Source organism: Cyprinodon variegatus, unplaced genomic scaffold (assembly GCF_000732505.1).
Source record: "Cyprinodon variegatus isolate N-32 unplaced genomic scaffold, C_variegatus-1.0 Scaffold1716, whole genome shotgun sequence".
NCBI classification, from domain to species: Eukaryota; Metazoa; Chordata; class Actinopteri; order Cyprinodontiformes; family Cyprinodontidae; genus Cyprinodon; species Cyprinodon variegatus.
This window is the reverse complement of record NW_015152169.1, coordinates 69508-89344: the sequence shown is the minus strand read 5'-3', so window position 1 is coordinate 89344 and position 19837 is coordinate 69508. Positions and strand designations below refer to the sequence as shown.

At 40.8% G+C, this 19837-nt stretch overlaps 1 protein-coding gene across 1 annotated transcript in view; it reads right to left on the bottom strand.

Annotated features, from left to right (window-relative positions):
- Positions 1-8243: 8243 nt before the first annotated feature.
- LOC107104383 (phosphatidylinositol-binding clathrin assembly protein-like) overlaps positions 8244-19837 on the bottom strand; it is a gene marked incomplete at its 5' end in the record, with an annotated part of 62441 nt that continues 50847 nt past the window's right edge. The window contains 4 exons of the mRNA XM_015404374.1: positions 8244-10226; positions 10862-10978; positions 12423-12479; positions 17233-17256. Of these exons, the coding sequence (XP_015259860.1) occupies positions 10212-10226; positions 10862-10978; positions 12423-12479; positions 17233-17256 (213 nt within the window). The remainder of the gene's footprint in view (positions 10227-10861; positions 10979-12422; positions 12480-17232; positions 17257-19837) is intronic.

The window sequence follows — 19837 nt, the reverse complement described above, 5'->3', positions numbered from 1 at the left end:
CATACTTGTATTATATTAAACTGAACTTCCAATATTCACCACTGTTTGGCGCTAATTACCATTTCCTCTGATCATGGAGCAGCCGGCTTGCTTGGTCTCGCAAGGATAGAGAGGTTGGATCGGTCCTATCCTTCGGGTCGGGCGAAGGGAGGGTTTGTTTTGTGGGTCGCGTGGCGTGTTGTCTTGTGATCTGACCTGAGCTCCGCGCTGTGCTATGATCTTCTTTTGCTTCGGGTCTTTTGTTTTGTGGGCTCATGCCTTGAATTCGAACCGGAGTATAAATTAAACAGAATCATAACAGAAAAGGGTAAACCAGAATGTGCACACTCGTTTTGAAATACAGTGCAGTGGTGATAAATAAATGACTCTGTAATTGAAACCCTTTATGAAAAAGAAACTAAATATCAAATTGTATTTGGTACCACATCTGTGTGGCTGTATATGAAGCCATCACAGCATTAACATGCAGAAAGGTAGATTTTTTCTTTCTATATGTGGTTTAGTTTCTTTCTCTGAGTGCAGAGCAAAGGATGCACAGATGGTTTTATTCCATCGTACAGGTTTAAGCCGTTTGTTCTCCTGTCTGAAAGGTTTAGCGTGAAGCTTAGCCATGTGAAGCGCAGCGTGGAGGACGGAGGTCACAGCCGTCCTCTCCACACAAACTTAATGCACCCTTATATTGCTCAGAGTAAAAAGGTGTTTTCTCCAAACTGGCCACCGTTTTACGGCAGTAAAGCTGCTGTGTTGTTGTGTTTCAAACAGTTTCAGCACACTTCTTGAACGCTTAAACTCTCTGCAGGGTTCAGAGCTCAAAAGGCTTTTATTTAGAGGGGAAGCATTTCTGGATCATTTGATCTACTGTTATTTCAGTTCATTCTTATTTTACACTGAAGTCAGCGAAGGGAAACTCTCCAAAAGGCCAACGGTTGCCATGATAACAGCTGTGTGAACAGTGATGGCAGCTAGGAAAGAGCTAATGCTACGTTCAGAGCGCACGCTGCAGAAGCAGTTAGTTTACATGCAAAGTCATCAAAGGTTCTGCAGCACATTTTGAGCAGCAGGAGCAGAGCGTCATGAGCTTCTGATGCTCTTCAGAAGGAGCAGATGCTGGAGTTGGAAAAATTGAACTGTTGCTGCTCGACGCGCCTCATCAACCAATCAGAGAAGCTGATTTGGGAGCGGGTAGAGAGGCGACAAAAGAGTGTTGACCTCACGAAAGGTGAAGGATAGGAGCTGTTCGACGTATTCGGACTGGCCCAATATTATTATATGTTATTATTTACAGAGACAGTATTGCTTCAGGTGAACCCCATGTGTCATAATAACGTATACAGCTTTAGATGGTTGGGGTTTATAAGGGAGAATCTCCTACATTTAGGTAATTATTAGCATTCTTTTTAATATTTGGTTTCAGTAAGCTGTGGTTCCAATTTCTCTAACATTATCCACCTAATAACTTCTACAAAGGTGGTCCTGAATCTGCTCAGCAGTCTTATCCTAGTAGACTTCTTACTGTTGATCACATGAAAGGTGAAGGATCAGCAGCAGAAGCTGAGAGCAACAATTTGATGATTCAGATCATCTATAGCAGGACTCTTCAATGTTTTCCAGGCCAAGGAGCACCAAACTGGTGGGTAGATGGAGCGGGGACCCCCTAATTATATATATTGTATGAAATTATGTTATATCAAACTGGTCCTATAGTCCATCTATTACATATGGAGTGATGTAATGAAAGTAATTTTTCTCCCTGGGATTATTAAAGTATTTCTGATTCCTGGTTGATGAGACAGGTGTTGTGAATGAAACGGTGCCCAGCTTGAAAGAGCTCCTGTGTGTCGCTGAATGTCTGCATTGATGACTGAAAGACATCTTCTGCCTCCATTTATCTGTTTACTACAGTGTGATGAATTCATGTTAATGTGGATTTAAAGACATTTCAATTAGTGGAAAGTACTGCCGGGGGAATATTTAAAAAGAGTCTAATCAATCAAAACTTTTGCGACCCCCATGCAGTACCTCTGTGGACCCCTTAGGGGCCGCGGACCCCCTGTTGAAGACCTCCGATCTGTGGCATAAATCAGAGTTCTTCATTTATTTGGATCCAGGAGAAAGGTCAGTTTAATAAACTTAAAGATGAAATGTGTTGACAAGGTAATATCAAGCTGTTTTGTCATTTAAATTTACAAAACATCAATTTTTTTTTTTCTTTTGTGGAGAATATTAGCTTCATTGGTTTTATGAATTTTAGTTCAGGATTTTGCTGCAGATTCATCCTGCATGTTAAGCTGCCAGGACTCATGTTTGTTCCAGTTAAACCAGTTAGAAACTCCGCAGAATATCAGTTGTAGCTGTAAATGGTGCATTTACTTATTCAGAAAAACATTTTTCTAATGCATCTTAATGATACAAATGATTTAAAGTTGATTTTTAACACTTTTCTGCTCAATACTTTGTGTATTTGCCTTTTAAAGGATGATCTGCCAATAGAATGGATATTTCTTGTCGTTAATAAAAAGATAGATATAACCCACTAGAAGTAAGATAGTTTTTTCTTATTAATATAAATGATATCATAGCCAAATTGTTCTACTTACCAGCTCCAAACAAGGGAAATCATACCTATTTCGAGAAGGAATTGCTTACCAATTTTTTCTTTTTTAAAGTTGTTTTTTTTTTTTTGTTGAGGAAAATATAAATCAGTATTTTCTCAAAACCAGTTTTCTTTTTAGGATTTTTACATCACATTTCAGCTCTCAGACAGATAATCCTCTGGATTAGTGTCTCCCACACATTATGGGGAAAAAAGCAACCTGAACCAACCTGTCCTCATGTGGAAAAAGTGATTGCCCTCTCTAAACATAACTGGTCGCAGCCCCCTTGGCAGCCATAGCTGTCAGTGAGTGTGCTGAATAACTGGCAATGAGTTCTTGGGTCCCTTTGGAGACGTTTTGGCCCACCTTTGTTTCCTTTAGCCACACTGGAGTGTTTCTGAGCTTTAATGGCCCATTTAAAGCCACTCTACTTCAACTTGATCAGACTTATGTCCAGACGCTTACAAGGCCAGCCAGAAAACACCTCCAAAAAACAGAAAAAAGTTTGGCTATTCTGCTAGAAGAAACAGAACTATAAAGCATAGGTGTATTGCTTTATAGTTCAGCTCTGATTTAGATCAAAGCATATTCACATTTTAGGACGGTCTAGTCCAAAGACCCAATTAAGACTTCAGTCCATCCAATTAAACTCATTAGAGCAACAAAATATTAAGTAATCATTTTTACATAAAAAAGAATAACCCTAAATATCTTCCAAAGGTTTGTCCCTTTTACACCCGTGTTTTTCTTTTTCATTTTTTGTTTTTTAATGTGAGAGAAAACAAATGTGAAAAGAGGATTAAAAACATTTTTCAATGGGTTACTGATGTTATTGCCCCTTAAAAAGATGAAACTTAAAACTTTATGATATAGTCAATTCATTTAGTGAATTAAAACATTTGACTTCTGCTAATCCAATAAAATTTAATTAGAGCCAAAAACTTCACATTGCCTTTTTTTTTAACACGCATCTACAACAGGTGGCTGAAATTTATGAAAAATATTGTCAAATAGGAACATTTTTCTCACAAAAAAAATATATATATATGTAATTCTGTTCTGGGAAAATCCGTCCAATTAGGAAGTGGAGAAAATGATTAACTGGATCTTAATCATGTGGTGAAGAGCCAATGTTGAGCTTCTAAAGAGCGAGTTGGGGATCCGGAACGGCAGGCTGCAGACTTTTGGTCTAATCAAAGTCCAGATCTGAATACATTTTATTATTTTATTTATGGGATAGAAATTAACAAGACATGATTTAGCACAATTCCTCTCCAGGTACTGACAGTAAAAGCATTTATCTGAAGTGAATTGGTCTATTCTACAGAGATTTATTTACATATGCATCTGAAATAAAGTCTATTTATTCAATATTTGCCCATCTGTGGCAAGTCTTGCTTCTAAGGCGCTCTGCAAAAATCCAACTTTGGATAAACTTTTTGGAATAATTAAAAATCATCCATCTTTCCTTCTACCTTATGGTTTTGTCATTGTCTTTTTTTATATATATATAAATTCATCCTAAATAAAAGTTGTGGTTGAAATATGTTCAAACATTTAGTGGGTCTGAATACCTGTGTAATATAAAGGATCCTTCCATCGTAAAGCTGAATGGAAAAAGATTTTAGAACCATTTTGGTCTAATTTATTAAACTCTATAGTTTCCACATCAATTGTCACATAAAAAAAAGCTCCACACAAATATTTAGGAATGGAAAATGACTTTTTATTTCTTCCAAAACAAACAAAAAAAATAAGAGGAATCAAATCCCTAAAATAAACAAATACACTGCTGTAAAATAAAGCCCATCATTTTTCTCTTTTTTTCTTAAATCAACTAACATTTGTTTGCCTTTCGGTGCCTGATACACTCCATATATTTCTGCTTTAAATAAATAGAAAACAATGTACAAAGAGATGGGGGGGGGAGGAGCCAGAAGAGAAAGAGACGGATTAACATTTGGCATCGCTGAGAAGTCGCGGCTGATCCTGACGGAGACGGTCTGCTCCGTCCGTCGGGTTCAGGCCGCCCCCACCATGGTAGGAATCAGACCTTTATGCTGCTTATTACACTAATATCTTCATGTACAGATGAAATAAAAATGGGTAAATGAAAATAATGCAGATTATGAGGGTATGTCTTTAAGCTGCATGTTGCATGTTTCTTTATATACAGAATATTGAGGCAGCAATCCGAGGGTTTTTTTTTTTGTTTAGCAAAAAACACAGATGTGATTAAAAAAGAAACATAAAAATAAAGCGTGCACAAAGAGATCTTTGATTGAACACACCAACTCACTGACAAGACGAGGACATCTATCAAAGTCTCTCTTTGTTCATTTCACTTCCAAGGGTGGAAGGGGGGGGTCTGGCTCTAACACAAACGCCAACCAAGAGAGGACGGGTCGTCCACAGAGGACGTGTGCTGCACATAAAACACAATGCGAGCTCTTTGGGAGAATACAGAAGTTTGGCAATGCTTTGAGATGTACTGGCTCATTCATCAACAGTCCCAAACCTTTACGGTTCTGCCTGAACGGTTCCTGGGCAACGGACAACTATTGGAGTCCGATCAGTCGCTCAATCGTTGGACCACAAAAGGGAGGTCACCACCACTGTCATGCTCTGAGGACACAAACATCGAGAAAGACAACGCCACGAACTCACCCAGCGGGTGCTCGCCAGAGAAAGGGACGCTCTTTCAATGTCCGCTACAATCGGAGCAATCAGATGTTTGGATTTGACATCTAAGTTCATCCTCCACTGTACTGGATTCATGCTACAGCAACGCATACAAACAGCAGCGACTTCAAGAGGGACGGGCCCTATTTGGACCAGGCAGACGTTAGGGAAAGGACGAAAGTGTCCGAGAACGTCCATGAATGAATCCGACCTATACAATAACACTAACAACTACTGGCACAATGATTGGACGAAGACTCAACAAGCCAAAAAGCTCAGTTACCGGACTTTAAACATAAAAGGCTAATGGTTCATTTGTTGAGAAACTGCTGGATACTAGAAAATAAACCAGTTCTGGAGAAAGCGGCTACAGATTTTGTTTTAACCAGAGAACAGAGCATGCAGAGATGATACCGTAATGATTGGGAATTCGTCAAGAATTTCTGCTGTTTGCCCAGAGAGGAGATCCATTCACCCAAAAACCGACACCGTAGTCGTGACTAGATTTACCAGCTACAATCTAAATCTAAAATGCTGAATGACATCTTTGAAGTAGCCCTGATCAGAAGCTGGTAGACAGCTGAGAACATCCCCTCACCGAGGAATTCCCATCTATTTTTAGGAGTGGGACCCTGAATACTGGACCCATAGGAAGGCTAACTCGCGTTGTCACAGTAGCTGTGTTACGAATGTGCGCAGAACTATGCTGATATGCTGCCGATCTAAAAAAATGCTAATGCAGTATTTCCAACAAGTGAATACGTTTGTTCACATGGTAACGCTTGAAAGCAACATGGCAGCCGTGGATGTAAACATTTTTTTCATAATTCAGCAACATCTCCAGGGGGCGCCAACATCTTCAAATGTCTTTCCTTCTTTGTTTCTTCACAAGGCAGTAGGGACAGTCGCAGATCAACTGACTTGTGATGCGAAAAAAGTGTTTTCACGTTACGATAATTGTTTTACGAGCTCTATGGTTTTGATACGGCCGAAAAAAACCAATTCATCGAAGCGCTAACACGTTGAATCAGAAGATTTGAATTTTTTTCTCAACTCTACGATCTTGCCCCATTTTGCGAATTTCCATTGAGCGGATTTTTTTGTCTTGATCACAACTTGCGCTATTTGGTGGTTAGGGAATACGGGGCTAATGTGAGACAGATATCGGATGCAGATCTTGATAAAGGCCTTTTTCCATGTCCGTGACCAAAATAAAGTTCGGAAACCGGGTCTTTCTTTACTGCGTATGATTTCATGTCGACGGCTCTAAGAGAGATAACCAGTAAGACAGTTGTTATTAATGGACGGAAATACTTATTTGTTTTTTTTTTCACACCTTCTAAATGTTCACTTTGTCTTGGTCACGTAGTGATGAGCTCACTATGATGGTGTAGCCCAAAACTTTGTAGACATTCAACACACTGGAGTTCATGAAGGTAAATCGTTGATTAAATATTTTACTTGATTATCAAGATGTCATATCAAAAAAGGATAAAAGAAGCTTAAGTTAACAAAAGGCTTCAGCAAACTATCCTTGGTGGAAACACATCATCAGGAGCAGGACATTCTTTATAAAAGTGTTAACTAAGGGACGACCTTTCGATGAAATACTACTGTACTGCACTTTAAGCGTTTTCATGGTCAAATTCTTTAAATTACCTGATTGGGATTTTGTGTGGGCGCATGTCAAGTGTTACATGATCAACAATAACCACATTTTATTCAATGCTCAAAACATGCTACTTTATGATTACTTTTATAATCGAGTTTTAAAAACGTCAACAAGAGGCAATAACCGTGGTTTAAAGATTTTTATAAAGCCTTTTATTACTTTAAATTTCCATTAAGGCAACATTGTAGATCTGTATCTCCCCCAGGCTGTAATATTCAGGGTTCTATAGGTCTTCATCTTCACTTTTACCCAAAAAACAGAGGGAAAGTGCCTTAGCTGACCTTTAGCCAAGGCTAACTTCCAGACAATCATCCACCTTATTGATTTGTCACAAAAACCTGAAATCCGTACGTGTGCTTTGCTGGTCCAATCAGGGACGAAAGGAGGCATGGATGGATGGAAGATGAGATCGATGAGAGAAGCAAGAAAAGAAGAGATTAAGAAAAAACTAACAAGAGCCTGAGAGAAAGGTTTTATTTACAGCTAAAGTACGGAAACACTGACAGGGGTAATAGAGCTACCATTTTTAGACATCAGCGGAGAGGAGAGGACAGGAAGTGGTGAGGGAACCTACAGCGGGATCATTAGAAGATAGGCTAAGCTAACACAAGACCGACGAGAAGCTGCTTCTAACCCACAGGAGGGACGATCTACACGGACACTGTAAGCACTTTACATATCTACACAGACTAACTACAGACTAAAGAGGCCAAAATAGGCTGGATCAGCTACTGGAAAAACTGAGGCGACACTAGAAGATTCACAGCAGAGTGGGCGATGAGTTTGGAGGCGTTCTATGCTGAGGGGGGGGGGACACAAAGCTTCAAGTTCAACTTTAGAGTGGCAGGAGAAAAAAAAAATTAAAAGTACTCATCAAAATGGCCTGTAGTCGAGAGTTCTTTGAACCCCAGGTACTCCGAATCTCTATCTTTAATAAGACTTCGATGCTCGACTACGGTGACTTCGCCACTTCAGTGCAACTTTTTTTGCATGTGCATTTTTGCAATTCTTGATTTTTGAAAAGATAAAAACTTTTTTGTATCAAACTTGATTTAAAACGTGACCCTCAGATGTAGCCCTCAATGGAAGCAGAAATGCAGGAAAACAAACAAACAAAAAAAATCATGAGCATCATGGGGTCAGACGGTAACGGGTCCGTTACAGCGGAGCGGCGCATCTCCTGCCATTCGCTTTGATTCAGTGCAATTTACAGTGACTCAATCAACTCGACTCTGTAACCGCCATCATCAATCACCTCGCGTGGATCTCTGACGGGGCGTTGGGTTTTTTTTTTGGTCCTTCTAGAGAGAAGAATACCCTTTCACCCCCATTCATGGCCTGCCTCTAAAGCCTTGCATGGCAACAGTTAAATCAGCAACAATTTAGTCGGGCAAAATATGCGGAATACTGAACTTACAGAAAAAGCAGCTGTTTCTAAGGGAAGGTTCAGGCCTTTTAAAGCGTGGTTCTGTTAAAAAGTTACAAACAGCTTCATATCTTACCTGCAGTAGAGAACGTTTAGCATTTTCCATTAGTACAGATCCAGATTAGATGATTTTAGAGGCTGAAGTTAGTGGAAATTCAAGAGGGGCCAAAACCAAGGGGTGCCTGTTTAATTTTAAAAGGATGTTAAAAAGATAAATAAAAACGAAACTACATAAACAGGACCCTGAACACACCATCCCTACTGTGAAGCATGGTGGTGGCAGCATCATCATCAGTTTATTTGACTTTATAGACTCTATTAACAATTGTCCAACTATGTAGGCAGGAATTTTATAGCTTGTAATGAGGATAAACCTTTAGAGCTTTTCCCATCACAGGAACTGATATTGAAGTAAACCAAAAAATATGGGGGAGGTTAGGAGAAATCAATAAACTAGCACTTTGATCACTGCAAAGTTTCACACAGGAAGGTTGTTAATGATACACTTCAAAAAACTCTATTTCTGATGTGCAAAAATTCAAAGAAAAAAAAAACTAGGTTTGGAGATTCTTTTAAATATAACGTTTTGTTTTGGACGCTTAATAAGCTTCCAAATCCAACTAATCTAGACTTTTACTAAAAGAAGACGTGTTTTTAACAGAACCTCCGATCAAAACATCCAGAACCATCCCTTCACTGTTTAAATAGATGACTGTGTGTATCGCTTTAAGAAAAGGGTTCATTTTAGGACAGGTGACCAATCCTGATGATCGCTTACAGCCTCTTAAAGAGACACACACAATATTAAAATGCTGACTTTGCAAAGATGGGTTAACAGCCCATATAAGGAAAAAAGAAAAAACACAGGTTTTGCTTATGTACACAGCTTCATTAACAATTGTGGGTAAATTTTGATCAATTTCAAGACACTTTTCTCGTGTGACATTTTATGCAAAGAACCCTCAATCCCTTAAACCCTTTGAAAGCACATTGACCGGCAGTTTTCATGATGCGGATACAGTCAACCATTTCAGCAAAACCTGATACATTTCCATGCCTTTACCCCCAGTGGGACGAGCCCTTGAGTTCCTTTTATCTTTTTTGTTCCCATGCGTCACCACACCCCGTCTCCGTGTGCAGAGCTAACAAAAGCCATGATGATAAATGCTCGGTTACCGTTTAGCGCTTCAACAAACTGCTGTACAAGCCCTGGTAGCATTAAAGAGAGGCTGTCGAAGATAAACGAAAGAAAAAAAAATACAGATTGAAAATTACAGGAAACAAACTTGAGAAAATGTGCCTCTGCATCTCTCAGTAAAAACAAATGGAGAGTGAGGGGGGGGTGGGCTGAGAGGAGCTGGGAGACCTGAAACAACTGCTGCACACACACACACACACACACGCACACACACTTTCTCTTATAAGTGCTCCCAAGTTGCTGTTGCAGGCAGACAGGAACTTGAAGAGGACAAAGTAGCACCAGAATGAAATAAAGCTAAATCTGCAGCTCTCAAAGCATCGACAGTGAGCTGAACTGAGCAGGCTGGGTGCGGTAGGATCACCTCCATCCCCTCTTCTCTGCTCATCCATCTGCACTCTTCGCGTCAGACGTGACACCATAAACGCAGAGAAGCTCCACTCTCACGCATGCAAGCAGTTGTTTCACACAGACACAGCCCCCCCACCCTCCCCCGTCTACATCTTGTCCTCCGTTTTGGTGTCTGTCGGTTATCTGGATCGTGTCTCCATCCTTTCATCCCTCCCTCCGCTCGGCCGTCCTCCCGTGACATTTTTCCTCTGTTTGTCACTTTTGGCACTCAGCTTCCTCCTGAATGGATTACATAAACTGCATCTAGATAAGAGAGGGGGAAGAAACCTGAAATTATAAAGACATTCTGAGCATTTTAACTGCCTTGTATGCAAAAGAGTGTTGGCTCAATAATCACACTGTTGACGTTAATATCCACACTTTAATGGTCGCCATTAACAGTTTCCAACATGCGCTCCCGCGCTCATCATTCCACACCATGAAGAAGGAAACACAGATCTAGCCCCGCCTCCCATTCCTTACATCTCATACATGTACAGTCTGCTACTTACAACTTAACAAAGAGAGGAAGTTTTTCCCTTTATCTCTTAAGGTATCAAGTTATTATTGAGAGAAATAGGCTAATAGGGAGCATATGTGTGTGTGTGTGAACCAGAGCATGTGAACGGAGCAGGGCGCTGCGCAATTCCCGCTCAGGATGCTTTTCGCTCTGCCGCTCAAAGTTGCGCCAGGAAGCTCCGCTCAAAATCCACTCAGCGCTCACCTGCTGCTCTGGCGAAATCGCTCCACGCTCGCTCAAATTTTCAGGAAAGGCATTTTTTCTTTCATGTAATTATGCCAATCCTCGCTCCGGCCTCTAAATTGCAAACCGCTCTGAGCTCCACCATATTCCGCTCACATGCTCTGGTGAACTACTGTGCGACTGCGAGGTCAGCTACCTGGGCTCCTGGCATGGGTGCGAAAGGGTTGGTGGGTCTGAGAACAGGCTGGTTGTACATCATTGGCTGTGGAGCCATCACAGGTACCCCTCCCATCTGAGCCATCTGGGGCGGGACCTGAAGAGCCACGGCAAACACAAACCAAGAGAAAGTAGAGGGTTACGGAAACAAGGAAAGCTGAAACATGGTGGTGGAAGCATCAAGCTGTGGACAGAGGTTAGAGGCTGGCGTGGAGGTTTCCCTTCAAGCAAGAGGAAACCAAACACAGAGCTGCAGGGGAAGGACTTAGATCAGGGTCTGAGCTGCTTGTTTCCTCTACAATGGCTCTTAATAGAAAACAATGATATAAGGAAGCAACTAATGCAGTACAATAACAAATACATTGGAGTTTTTTGTTTTATTTTAAGAATATTTGAATTTATTTGTGCAACATAAAACTAAAAAGAACCATAAATATGTTTTTAGATCTACTTTTCTAGCCATTAGCTTGGAAATGATGGCTTTTGTCTTTTTATACCAAATAATATCCTATGGAAGAAAACCCAAGCTTCATCCTAATGAAACATTTGACGTTTTTGCTGGTGAAGATTCTCAGTCATCCAGGTCACGGTTATGACAAAAAAGTTTAAAAAACAATCCACTGGACTGGTGGACTCTGGTTTCCAAGTTTAAAGACAAACCGCAGGGTTTCGTCGTACAGTGTGTGTTCACAGCTCATCATGTATGTTCTCACACTGTGCGGCACGACGCTCTGATGCGATCTACCTGCTCACATTGTACGTCCAAAAACCACGTGGGACTCAGCTCCGCAGTGAGATGGAGCTACTCAGACCCGTCTATCCAAGAAGCCAAATGAGTAGAAGAGGAATATGAAGCTCACTAGAGTGAAACGAGCTGCCTTGGCAATTTGTGCAATTTTGTGCTAAAAGCCCTTAAAGGAATAGGCGACAACATATTTGGGCAAAGACATGGCTGAGCATATGTGGCTACTACGGTCTGTCAATTTTACAGAAAGAACTTCATTTCACTCGCCCCCCCTGCCATGCTTCTGTGTTTACATCTAAGATGAAGAAGAAGAATTCTTGTTTGCCCACGATGGCTGACTAAAAAACAAACGTTTGATTTTCTCCCGACCTCACGATTCCTGATCGGAAGGAGGTCGGTGGCGGTCGTGAGAGGCTGATCGCCCCTTGTTACCCCCTGTTCACTACACGACGCACTATCAGGCTGAAAGTCAGCCCGATCGGAAAGTTCTTGCACGACTGGGAAGTCGGCCTGAGAAGGGCAAAAAATCTCTCAGTGTAAGCCCGGCTTTAGACCAGAGCAAGTTAAAATGGCTCAAAGTCCAGGAAAAACCAGGTCTACAAATTACTGACTTGGAAGAGCTGAATAAAAAGCCACAATAAAACAGTTCATAGTAAAACATGACGTTAAAAGAGGCATCCTCATCACGGTGCATCAGTGCTTTGTCCAAATCTGCCCTAACATAGCCTACTGATCATGCAGGTCAGCTACATATGAGCTCAGGGATCTGAACGGCGCTTCATCGGGTCATACTCACCATTCCATAGACAGGCACTTGTGGTGTGGTCATGGGGAAAGCCATCGGCGCTGGGGCCTGGAACAAAAACAGATGATCTCAGGACAAAATAACCAACCAGCTTCACCTCATCTAAATTTAAAATTATTTATGCAACACACATGCAATAAAAAAATAAACTTTCCACTGGAGTGATTTCAGGTGTACTGTTTGGGGAAAAGGACAAATCATTTAAAGCTCAAGAGTGTGTACATTTAGCAGCACAGCAAGAAGCTAAAGTGCTTAGTGGTTCCCCGCTGTGAGCAATCATTCCCAGCACTTCAAAAGAAGAGGCAGAGAGCCGGGCTTTCCTCCATGCAGAGGGCAAATCAAACCCTCTGCACCTGACCGGCTCCCTATTCCACATATAGACACCTATTGACTGGAAGGAACACCTTTCTGCATCCAAGCTGCTGATTTCTGACTGAAGGTAGCTGCTTTCTGCAGCTGTGTTAGAACAGGTGAAGGTGCATTAAAGCAAAGATCCCAAATCACTGCTGAAAAATCTCTTATTAATATTATAGAAATAAAGAATCTTTCCTCAAAGACCCATAAAGACAGAGTCATTTGCTTGGGAAGATCCCACGATGACACAGCGGGACACCTCCAGCTGATCTTGATTTTTCTAGCTATACCCGGAGTCTAGAAATGAAAACTGCGATATTTCCATTAAAGCATGTAATTAGCTACGGTGGAAAGTCTTGTTTTGCTTTATTTTACGACAGAAAATGATGGATTACAGTAATTACAGTACTGCTACAGTACGCTTAGGGTTTTATGGGGGGAAAAATAAAACTGCACAAGCATTATCCTTTAATTGCCGTTTTTGCATCAGTTCCTTAATCAATGTTTTAAACCAAGTGCAATTTACTAAAGTTAGGAAATCTTAGTCATAATGTAGAGGGTCCCCAAGAAGTCATCTGAGAAGGGATTTTTAAGCAGACTCTAAACATGGGATACATATGAACGGATTTCTCTTATTATTTTTCCAATTATCATTTTAAAAAAACAAAGAATCAGCGCTGCTGTCAGACATTTATGTAATTGGGACTTGCTTTCTAAGATGACTGGAGGATATAGAGAGATGGACCTTTAACACGGACTCTCTAGTTGGTCCAGAGTTAAAGGTATGCTGGAGGATGTTCTTTTTCTGGGTGGATCATCTAAATAAGTGGTTCTCCTAATTGTATGTTTACCTATCCTAAAGCTATCCTATGTGTTCTTCCCAATTTTCACTTGTGGTGATCTGACATGGTGGAAAATTTGAAAATCTTCCTTTAGAAAGTAAGCTAGTATGAGCGATGCAAACAGCAACTTTTGAACAGAGTGTGCACGAGGAGAAATGGGCTTGTGCATATGCTCTGGCACGCGTTTCATAGGTGTTCCCTCTCCGGAGCGGGTACAGTGCATGTGCATTTTTTTTTTGAGGGTCTTCTCAAAAATTTGCAAAATCCTCCACTATACCTTTAAGCTAATTTTCCATTACGGTGTGCACACTACAAAAACTATTTAAAAATGATTAAGAAATTCTTAAAATAGCTGCATTCACCCTTAATTTTATTGGGAAAATAAGATGATCTGCCAATAGAATGACTAAGTTCAGGCTTAAAATGAGATAATCAGATATTATGCACTTTAATTCGATAATGCAACTGTTTTTTTTTTTCTTATTTTAAATGTAAACTAACTTATCCCATTGATATGTGTCTCACTTACCTACTCAATACAAGAAATAAAATGCAGACATCTTAAGAAAAATTTACTAATTTACATTTCTTTTTTTTATAAGTGTTTTTTTTTCTTGAACTGAGCAGAGAAGTGACACATATCACCAATGGAATTAGATAGTTTACATTTAAAATAAGAAAGAACAACTCTAGTCTTTTATTTCAAGTGCATATTATCTGAATATCTCTTTAAAGTCGTAGGGAAGCGGCTGTTCAAACCGTTGCACTTCAGAATTCTCCTGAGTGGTGCACGACTTTACACGAGTGAATAAAGTGAATGTGATTGGTGGATTATCAAGGGGGCGGGATTGTTGTGGCGGAAGGTTCACAAACACGTTTGGTTGTGGTCGGTTTGTCGGAAGCATCTTGCTAACCAGTATCTTGCTAACTTAATGCTAGCAGGTTCCCAATGGGAAATTCCATTGGGACCAAGTAGCACTAAATTGGTGACTTAGAAATAACAAGGAACACTATGGACAGCAGAAACTTGCAAGAGGAGGAGAATTTTGTGTCGGAGGTCGTGGATGAGTCTCCTCCTTCATACATTTTTTATTTAAAGGAGGAAAGTGGGGACGAAGTTGTTGTGGAAGAAGACGCCAGGGCAGCAGAAGCTTGGTTTGGTGTAGAAGGCTTCCAGCCGTACATGTTTGAGCCCTTGCCTTGCAACGCTGCCAGCTGTTAGCTCTACGCCTGCTGAAGACACAGACATCCATCCCTGTTAGAACTGGGACATAAAGTAAAATATTCGTATTTCTTCTTTCAACCATTGCGTATATTAGCTGCGACATATGAATCAAGATGCTATAACCAAAAAATTAGATCGACAGATGACCGTTGATATATGATTGGCCGAATTTAGGTGCACAGGCTGACGTATAACTAACTGGCCTGCATAAGATAATGAACCCCTCCCCGCCACCTGACATTAAGAACAAATACAGATTTTCCTTGAAAAGTTTACTAATGTTAAGATTGTTTTTTTAAATGAAGGCTACCTGTTTTAATGGTAGATAAAACAGGTGGTAAGGGTAGGTAAAAATGCTGGGTAACCAGAATGATGAAATGCATCACTGCTACTATGGCAGGGTTTTAAACCAATCTATCAGAGCTTTAAAGGAATTTTTAAAAGGAGGGATAAGCAGATGCAGTGATTCTCTTCTTAGAGATCTAGAGAAAAAAATAGAGTTTTTAGGCCAGGAAAGGTGAAGCTGTGAACAGATCTCAGGAAGCAATCGATCTAATTGATCTGTATACGCTTGTAGCTTTGACCCTGGAGAGCCAGTTGTTGATCAAAAACACTGATCAATCCGTCTCAGCTGTAAGAAGAAAAAAAAAGACCCAATTCAGGCTCTTTGATCAAAGATATTTATCGCCTCCTCAGTAACACCAATGGTTAAGAGTTTACGGTATTTATAGTCGACTTTACAGTCACCTGCAGTTTAATCTCATTAATTCACAGACCGTCTGTCTTTCAGTTTCACAGCTCTTTGTCATCAATCGCTGCTTTTCTTTTCTAAACATGACAGCATGACGGAGAGAGAGAAAAAATGAGAAGCCTTTTATGCAGAGCTCCAGGTTCTCCCTCCTTCTTGGCGTCCATCTGTCTTCGCACACAGCTGTTGGCCTTCACTGCGCCTCCCCTCCACCTTTATCTGTTGGCGTCGGCCTTCTAACGCTCATTCATTCCCCCTGCCTGCCGAATCATTTGTCTTTCACCTGCCTCATTTTTTTCCACTGCATCCTTTCTGCTGTATTTTGGGCAGTTGGAGGTGAGCTTCCTTTTCTTCTCTGCAGTCAGATTTCCTGCCCACTTAGCCTCCTGCACAGCTAAGCGCTGGTTAAATGAGTGAGACGCCTGCAACTTAAAATGCGAGATGTGTTGCCAGCTGAGACTGCTGCAACTTTCTGTCCTGAATGTCTGATGTAAGTGTCTAATCAGCCGGTTTAATTGCTCCTCTGCTACCTGGGATGTCTTCTAAAATGCTTCTACAACCTATAACAAGTTTTTATGGAAGTCATTTGCCGTTTTTTAACCACATCTGTTAGCAGTAGCACTGCATGTCAGATTGCTCCCAGTTCAGGTCTTTTTTTTTCTCTTCAATCCGTCTTTATTTGGCCTGTTTAGTTAAAAGCAGGCACAATGTAAATACTGTGAATCTCATATAATTCCCTTACATTCTTTCAGACATTATTGCAAAAAAAAAAAAAAATTTATTTAAAAAAATCAAACAAACAAAAACAAAAAAATCAGATTATATTAAAAGAGCGACAAAAATAATGAATATCAAGTAAAATTCTGTTTGATACCTTTTACTACGTTTAAATTGCCTTAATTTGGGTTCATTCAATTTACCACCTTTTACCACCGCGTAGAAACCCTGAAATCAAACAGCCAAAGCGATGAGCTGACAGAATTACATAGGATACATTTCCAAACGGACTAGAAGCAATAAGGGCTGATAGCTAGTTATGCTCTGCCTCAATAAAACACAGCAGTCCTGGTTGACCTACCAGGAAAGTCTGGTTTTTCCTGAGATGGATCTTTCTCTACAGACCTCAGAGAGCGGCAGAAGTTCTCCTTCAAGCAGGATCATCAACCATCATCATACAACCAGAGCTATAGCGACTCGAGGCTAACAATATACCCTTAAACTGTATATTTAAAAAAAAATTATCCCACTTAAATACATTGAAGTTTGTGGTTTTAACATGAGAAATTTCTGCATTTCTCCAGGTTTTCTAAAATGCTTTAAAGCTGTTCTTAGAAATCTGGAATTAAATGAAAGCCAAAGCAAAATGTTAACGTCTGATTAAATAGACACAGACTAAAACAAGAGCTTTAGATTAGTTAGAGCTTTCACAATTATAGCGCACGCTGTCAGCTTCTACGGCTCAGATATGAGAGAGTTATTTGTAGAAAAAGCAGAGTCAAACTCTTCAACAAGTGTCTCCAGGGACAGAGGAGCAACAGGAGGCGAGGAGGGGGAAAGATGAAGTGGAGGATAAGCAGACATTTCTGAGAGGCTTGTTGGGACTTGTCATACTAAACAGAGATAAGTACTTACATAACTAGTATAGAACATTCCATTCTGCATCGGGACGCAACGGGGAAGAGGGACAAGGGACGGAGAGGGACAGAGAGGAGGAGGGGAAGAGGTCAGAACCAGGAGAAGTGTAAGAGAAGTAAAAATAGAAAGATGAGATGTTTGAGCGGGAGAAGGAGGTGGAGAAGGAGGTGGAAAAGTGAAACAAAGAGAGAAACATTAACCGAAAAGGTGGCGAGGACGGCAAACAGAAACCAGGGGGAAAAATAAAGATGAGTTATGAGAAGACGAAGAAAAGAACGGGTTGCAATGGCGATGGACAGATGTGGCGAAAACAGGACGATGGAACAAGAGTCGCCGTGAAAGCAGAACGAGGGGGAACACGGGAAGGAAGGACGAGTGGATGACGGTGCAAAAACATCAGGAAGGAGAGATTAGATGGGATGACAGCGAGGTCAGGGAGGAAGAAGGGAGTCAGGAAAAAGAAACAGAGGATCAACAGGAGAGGAAAGTGGAAGAAAGAGAAGAAGACAGGGGTTAGTGACAGGTTTGTCCTCGTCAGCCAGAAACTGCAGAGCAGAGACCAGGAGGACAATCAGGAGCTGCTAAGATCAGCAAACATCATGCACACGCAGCTCTATACTGTATAGAGATAATAAAACACACCAGCACTCTGACATGCATCAGCAGAACAAAAACAAACAAAAAGAAAGGAAATCAGCAATCCTTTTGCTCAACGCAACAGTTTCTAATCCACTTCACATCCTGCTAAGGTGTCTGCAAGTTTCCGTCTGCTGTGGTCCCTTTTAAAAAGTTCAAATGAAACATTTCAACCCAATCATTTGCCTCTGAAGGAAACTAAAAGTCGGCAGTTTTTAGGGAAGCTGCACATGGAGTCACGGAGGCCGTTTTTTCTTCTGTCAAACCTTTGTGCGCTAAGCTAACCAGCAGCTGGCTGCAGGCCCAGAAACAGTATTTCTGACATCATTTTGTAAAACAGGAAAAAAATGTTATTCGATTTGTTAAGACGAGAGCCAAAAACCAATAAAGAACTAAACAGCTGCTTGTAGGCAGATTTTATTACCTTCAGACAAAACCGAGGAAGCAATATCAACAGATTTACATTTACTTGGCAAATGTGGGCAGGAGACGCAGTGGAATAGAGCATCTGATGTCTGGTTAGCCCATTCTATCGAACTTTTAACTCCTACAGATAATTAAGCAGTGAAATTAGTGCATAATGCTCAATCAGCGTCGGAAACCTGAACTAAAGCTTTTAGCCTCGTTATGCAGAGAGGTGTAACCTCCTTTACCCACAAAGGGAAGCGCTTAGTGAATGGTGAGTGTTTCTGGGGGGACCTGCAATGCTTCAGCCCTCTAAATTTAAGATCATTTCACGCCTTGTGCAAAAAACCCATCTACATCCTTTTCCTGCTTTTTGTATTAAAATGCTGAAGGTAGAGACAGAGCTAAGGTTTAAGGGTTGCTAGTTTAGCTGCAGCTACGGTTTCTAACTTAATTCTCAAGTGACGTAAGTAAAGATGTTTTATAGCTGTATAAATGGGTAAATCTAATAAAATCTCTCTTTTTGCTCTCTGATCAAACAGAGATGCCTCTAAATGAGAACAGCTCTGGAGATGCGCTTTATTTTCCCCATGAAAACACAGCTGATGTGAGCAAAGAACAGGTGTGGAAGGAAAGATGTAAATAAACTCGGCAAAGCCCAGATGGAAAACTAACAACTGGGTTGTGACGTGGGAATTATTTTAACATCTTTATGCGGTGAACTGTGAGCAGAAGTGAACCTCTGTACCTCTGCTCACTACTGATGGTAACGTAACTAAGATTATCCATAATATCTACTTTTGAAAACCAACTTGGTAAAATTCTTTCAAATAAACATCCCAGAGCAAAAAGAAGTTCTTCCAATTCACCTGAATTAGCTTAAAGGAGGAAGACGCTCTGTATACAGTTATAAAACACGCAGTTTAAACCAATATATGGGTAGATGTTTAACTTTATTTATTTAAGCTGAAGCAACGCCTCCACTTTGCGAAGGAATCAGCTCACAGTTACATTAGTTTTAAAAATCCTAAACTGTTAATGTCAGGTTACAAACAGAAGGTGGGCAGTAAAGGATTTCTGATGAGATTTCGCCTTAAAATAAAGCCAAAATAATTATCGCAGGCTTTAAAGTCGCACGAAAGCGGCTTTTCCAACCGTTGCATTTCAGAATTCTCCCGAGTGGTGCACGACTTTACACGAGTGAATATAGTGAATGTGATTGGACGTTTATCAAGGGGGCGGGATTGTTGTGGCGGAAGGTTCGCAAGCACATTTGGTTCTGGCCGTTTTCTCCGAAGCATCTTGCTAACCAGCTAGCGACTTAGTGCTACTAGGTTCCCAATGGGAAATTCCATTGGGACCAAGTAGCACTAAATTGGTGACTTAGAAACGACACTAGCAAGGAAGGCTATGGACAGAGGAAACATGCAAGAGGAGGAGAGTTTTGTGTCGGAGGTCATGGATGAGTCTCCTCCATCATACATTTTTTATTTAGAGGAGGAAAGCGGGGACGAAGATGTAGTGGAAGAGGACGCCAGGGTGGCAGAAGCTTGGTTTGGTG